Source organism: Psittacula echo (genome assembly GCF_963264785.1).
Source record: "Psittacula echo genome assembly, chromosome: 22".
Lineage (NCBI taxonomy): Eukaryota > Metazoa > Chordata > Aves > Psittaciformes > Psittacidae > Psittacula > Psittacula echo.
Genome location: NC_137758.1, coordinates 1,007,093 through 1,013,092, shown reverse-complemented (window position 1 = coordinate 1,013,092; position 6,000 = coordinate 1,007,093). Strand labels below are relative to the sequence as shown.

Sequence of the window (6,000 nt, the reverse complement as noted above, 5' to 3'; positions counted from 1 at the left end):
CATCAAAATCCCACAGCACGTAGAGGAGCCACTGTCTAAATGCCCATAGAGAGAACAATTCCAAATTGTTCTGAGTACGTATAACATGAAAGAGGGTGGGTTTTTTGAGGTTTCCTTCAAGGTCAAGGCTTATTGAAAGCTTTTGACAGATTCAAAGACTTTTATCCTAGCGATAATTACCAGCATGCCCAAGGATAGTTCCTTGTCCCTCTGACATCAATGCACCCACAGCTTTCCATGTGGGAGGATAAGTGATCACTGCTTCACCTCCTCTGCCTTGAAAGCATCTACATCAAGCTTCTTCACCAAGAGACAAATGGGACTCTGGCATTTCCTCTCTCTACAAACCAGCACTGCCTTTCACTTGGTCAGCCTCCTGCAGCAAATCAAAGCCAGGTACCTGAAATCCCAGACCAGACTCTTCTACAGGGCTCTGCCTTCATGAAGACAGCAGGACAATGTCCCAGACAGCTGTGAGGATGGGGACGCTGGTGTCTGGTGTGGGCACAGCTCCCTGCAAGGTGATTCATGCTGATATATGCATGTGAAAGCAGCAAAGGATCTCTGGGGACTCAAGCTTGTCCTTCAGAAAGCTCGGCAAGTATCTGTGATACATCCTATCCCGAGGAGCAAGAGTCTGGATGCAATCAACAGATGCTACTGAGACAGGAGCCCTGGAAGGATAAAGGTGACACCAAGGGCAGGGTGAAGGACGAGGGCTCTGACGCCGAGAGCCAGGGCTGATGCTACTGAACAGGCTCCAAACCTTGTATTAAATAAAAGACTCAGTCTCCTGGGGTGAAAGGAGAAGGAAGTCTCTGTGCAAAGCAGCTGTGGGCAGCCTGTGTCAGAAATCAGCTCTGGTGGCTTACACAGCATCACATTTCAACCAGAGGCTCACATCTCAGGAGGGTTGATGTGCATCCTCAGAGTCCCAGCCCACGGTCACAATTCCCACCTGTCAAGGGTTTGGATGTGCTGGCCCAGTTCTTTAGGCATCGCTTTTGTAAAGCAGGAGCTGCCTACTCCAGGCTGGAGTCCAACACCAAACACTGGGCTTTGGAAGAAGAAGTTTCAGCAGCTCAAACCCAATCCTCACGTTTCTCTTCTCCCTTGAATAAAATGTCCGAGACACCACAACATGCTTAAATTAAAAACAATCCAATGGCAGAGGGGTGCTGCGATGGGAATCGGGGCAGGAAAGGGATGTACAGCACAGGGCAGGGCACGGCAGGGGTGACTGGTTGATCCCAGGCTGAAATGCTGTACGTGACAGGAGGAAAGGGGGGTGAGGGCTCGGTGGTGGGGTTGGCAGCTCGTGAGGGCTCCCCTCTTCGTCCTGCCTGTGCTCAGGATTCCTATTTGGAGAGCTTGCTGATGACACGAATGAGGGCTCCGTTCTCGTCCTTCAGCCTTTGGTTGTCTGACTTCAGCTCTGTCAAAATCTGCAGAGAGACAAAGTGGGATTAGAGCACAGCAGAGCTGGAGGGACCCCGGGGCTGAGCTGTGGGGATGTCACGTCCCCTCCACCCAGCACCCTGCTGAGGTTGGTCATTTCTCCATAGGCTCTCCAGGATTTTCACAAGCAAAGGATTTTGACTGGAGCACAGCAGAGAGCCAGGGAGCCCTGGAGCGTGGTGGGACACGATGCCCCAGCACTTAGGGCAGACCAGTCTGCGAGGACACAAACCATGTCTGAGTTGTTTCATCCCAAACCTCTTCCCAGATGCTGATTATAGCTTAGCAGAAACTAGGAAGCTGGCTCTCCTCATGTGGTTTGTCCAATTTGCCAGGATTAGAGGGGAAAACAAAGGTCTGAAATTCTCACACAGGACTGGACCTTGCAAAATGCCTTTAGAATCATAGAATAGTTTGGGTTGGGACCTTCAAAGCCCATCCCTGCAATGAGCAAGGACATCTTCAACTAGATCAGGCTGCTTAGAATCACATCCAGTCTGGCCTTGAATGTCTCTAGGGATGGGGCATCCACCACCCCTCTGGGCAACCTGTGCCAGTGTTTTACCACCCGCATTGTAAAGAATGTCTTCCTCCCGTCCAGCCTGAATCACCCCACTTTTAGTCTAAAACCATCACCCCTCCTCCTAATAAACCCCAACTTTCCTTGTATAAACCCCAATCCCTTTGGGATCCCACAGATGTTCAATGCAAACGCGCATGCCACGGCCAGAGGACTGGTAGAACACACTGACACTGGAGATCCCCCAGTTGTAAACGCTGGAGCTCAACCAAGGGTCACCACACAGACAAAACCAAAGTGCTCTGAATTGGAAACACAAGAAGGGCTTTGACGAGCCCTTTGCAGCACTTCCCATTGCAAACCCCCTCCTGCTTCCCACGCTGCAGGGGGGTGACCATGGGTGGCACTGGAAGGAGACCCCGTGCTGCCTGTCCCAGTGTGCAACTCCCACCATGGGTGCCACCAGCCCCGAGCTGCTGGAACAAGCCAGGGCAGAGCAGGGTCACGAATGGCACCGCTCTGAGCTCAGCGATGGCTCCTCTCACCCAAGGGGGATCGTGGAGGAATTCCCCATTCAAAACTCCCACTAGACCTTCTCCTTTCCCCTAAGCTGGAGTTTCTGCTCTGACCACAACCTTCTGCCTGCTCCTCGCATCTGCAGCTCCTCCACGGTCACCACCACTGAGCACAGGCACCAGCTCTCACTGGAGCAAATTCCTCCTTTCACAGTCCAAAGCCCCTCTCCAGGTTTCCTGTAGCCCCTTGAGGCACTGGGAGCTGCTCTAAGGGCTCCCCGCAGCCAGGCTGAACGAGCCCAGCTCTCTGAGAGATGAGGCTTACAGGTACCACCAACACCCTGTGGCAGAAAGCCAGCAGACACATGGCTCTTCTCCAGCTCAGCCAGCACCAGTGAACTGCAAACATGGGAACAGTTTCCAAGCTGGGAATGAGGACTCCGTCCATGCCTGAGGCAGATGGGTGTTAGCAGGGGGAAGCGATAACGTGGCCATTTCCCAGGAGAAGAGAGACCCATGGCTTACAGCCGGTGGGATGTTCCTTCTCCTGGGTCCGGAAAGAGCTTTGCTCAATTCTCCCCTCTCGGCTCTCAGAGCACATTGGGAAGGGGAATGACCTGAACTCACCGCTGGTGCGGGGTGAGTCAGTGGCAGGTTTGGGAACACTGTCACAGATTTAAAGCAGGAAGATGGGGAGATGATTTCATCTGACCATCTGCACTATTCAGGCCACGAACACCCCCATGACACAAACCTGGTCTTGAACTGGGACTCCTGGGAAGGGGAAGCCGCAATTCCCCTGCTTGGTTGGTTTCTACCATTAATCATCCTTGATATAATTTGTGTGCTAAGAATAGATTTGTCTCTACCTTCGTGCCACTTCCAGCCCGTGAGAACACACTGCTGCTGTCTGAAGGGAGCTGACTATCCCCACTAACCTGCAAAAGGCAGGTACGGCCCTGAGAGCTTTATTTTAGCACTGAACCAATGAAGTAGCATGGAAAGATGTAATTTAAGTGGGTGATGTGTGAGGGCAAAGCTTACGGAAGGCTTCTCCTTGGATTTCAAACACTAATTGCTCTGCACTTAATTTAAAACAAGAGAATGAAAAAGGAAGTGTACCTGGTGCAGCTCCTAGTGCTCCACTGCCTCGGAGCCGCAGCGCAGGAGGCAGTGAGGATGCTGCAGCCTGTGAACTCACTCAAACCCCTCTGTTTATAATGAGGGAAGGAGCTCATCCTCTTTGTCAAGTGACCAAGGGAACCTGCTGAGGTTTAAACCAGCTGGAGGTCTAAAAATCACCTAAAACGTGTGCTTCTCATAGCATCCCTAGAAATTATTGCATTGTTCATCCTGACTTTGGATGATCTTACTTGCTGCAAGCCAGCTTCTCGCTGAACTAAGGGCAAATGAAAAAGAATTGCATCATGAGCAGCAGGCAGCATAATTTACCCATTGCAAGGTCAGGCAATGGAAGGGGCTGCTGGCTTGCCCACTGCCACTGACCAGCCACCCCAAAGCCACTTTCCAGCATTAAGCCCCAGCTGATCCATCAATCTCCAGTGGCCATTCCAGTGCCATCCACCCAGCCCAACAGCCTTGTGTCAAGGCAGGGAGCACGTGCTCCTATTTCTCTCCCAGGTGATGGGCTCCGCATGGCCAAGGCAAGCCCCCGATGCGGTCTGTTAGTGGATCGGTGCGGTCAGCATCATCTGCCAAGCAGAGCGAAAGTCAGACTGAGCAGAGCCTCCAGCGACCCCAGGCCTTTGGCTTTCGGACCCTTTGCCACATGCTGCTTTGGAGCCACAAGCTTCATCAGCCACCCTTGAGAGCAATGAGGCAGAGGGGGAACAGCCCGGCCAAAGGAGTGGAGACCTGCCTGGAAGAGTGGAAGAGGGAGGCGAGATGAGCCGGAGGGAAAGCAGCTACAGCTCCTCTGATTCGGAGGGCTTGGCAGGCAGAGAAAGTCTGGCTACGACCCGGGTCAGAGCCCTGTTTTCAGCCAGCAGTTGCTCATTCATCTGCCTCAGAGTGTGAATCTGTTTGAGCTGGTGGAGATTCTGCAGAGAGTGAGAGGAGTGGACAGAAAAAGAGAGAGAGAGAACACAGCAGGGAGACAAAAGGGCACAGAAACGTGAACTTAGTCGACAAGCAGTCAAAGGAAAAAAACCAAAGAGAAGAGAAGAAGAATTAGTAGCAGTGGGTGGTGGATGGGTTCAGGTGCCCATGGGAAAAGCCTTACAGCGCATCGAGGGCATTCTGGGAACCATCTGGGCCACCAAAGCCTTTAAAAGTTCAAATGAAGGGATTTCCCAGCACAAAGCAGGGAACATTCTAGTTCACCCAGTGAGCTCCAGCAGCACACGGCCCCTGGACTTAGGAATGACGGGGGGAACTCTCATCAATGACTTGTCACCTACACAGCTTCTGCAAACACTGCTGCAGCTGAGGATTCCTTCCAAACCCCTCTTCTTCATGTAGCTCTAAAAGCTAAAGCAGTCTTGGGTAGCAAACGGCCATCCGAGCTTCATGGGAGGTTTTAAAGGTACAGACTTAAGTGTCACTGTCCTGACCACTGAGACACATTCCATATCTGCCCACATCCCTTGTCCCTGCGGCACCTGAATGATGGCTCTTGGGTCTGCTCAGAGGTCTGGTGTGTGTGTGTGTATGTGGGGGGTTTCATCCCTGTCCAGATTCAGCTCTTCTGTGCCATAGGGCTCAATTTAACTCTGATCTCCAGGGGTGAAAAGTCAGAACCTCGAAGCACTCATTTTAAGTTGAGGTGTTTGAATGACAGCATCTTACATGTGAAAACACAGCGTTCTCCATTAGAAAAGAAACTAGTGGGCAAAGGCCAGTGGAGAAACCAGCCCCGAAGCTGGGGCTAGCACAGGAACAGCAGTAATGGGGAGACACAGAACATCAAAGCCGGCAAAGGGGGGAAATGGTAAAAGCCATGCAGACACCATAACTGCTCCAAGGAGATTCTTCCCAGTGATGCTGAAGAAAGAAAGCAAGCATGTGCTGGACATTCACACCAAACAGAGGTGCCAGGCCATGGGGAGGGCTGCAGAGCTGCTTTCTGAGCAGTGTCCTGTGCCTCCCTCCTCCCCATAGCTCATCGGGTACCGCAGCCATGTGAACCAGGAGCCCTCCTCCATGGTGTAGGGAGCACAGACACTGTGCAAGGAAAGGCAGGAAGGGGAACATCTGTAGCAAGAGAAGGTTTAAGTTCAAGTGCAGAAATGCCAGCCTGGAACCAAAGCAGCTCTGCAAACCAGTGTGGTCCTCCCATGTCCTCTGACATGTGCCTTGCAATGGCAGGCAGGAGACAGAGGGAAGGGTCTACTGGGAGGGAGATTCCTTTCTGCCATTTGATAAGCAGAAAGTGCTCCAAGGGAGCTCATTGTCTGTCCTTAACCAGAAGCAGCACAGGCAAATCTGTTGAGACGCAAAGAACTTGCATGAACGTCCATCCAACCTGCATGACACAGAGCTGGCTGC

General features: G+C 52.2%; 1 protein-coding gene across 2 annotated transcripts in view; it reads right to left on the bottom strand.

Annotated features, from left to right (window-relative positions):
* Positions 1-1,358: 1,358 nt before the first annotated feature.
* LOC308229171 (protein phosphatase 1 regulatory subunit 12B-like) overlaps positions 1,359-6,000 on the bottom strand; it is a gene marked incomplete at both ends in the record, with an annotated part of 34,385 nt that continues 29,743 nt past the window's right edge. For both annotated transcript variants that reach the window (XM_080633028.1, XM_080633029.1), the window contains one exon: positions 1,359-1,445. In XM_080633028.1, the coding sequence (XP_080489154.1) occupies positions 1,359-1,445 (87 nt within the window). The remainder of the gene's footprint in view (positions 1,446-6,000) is intronic.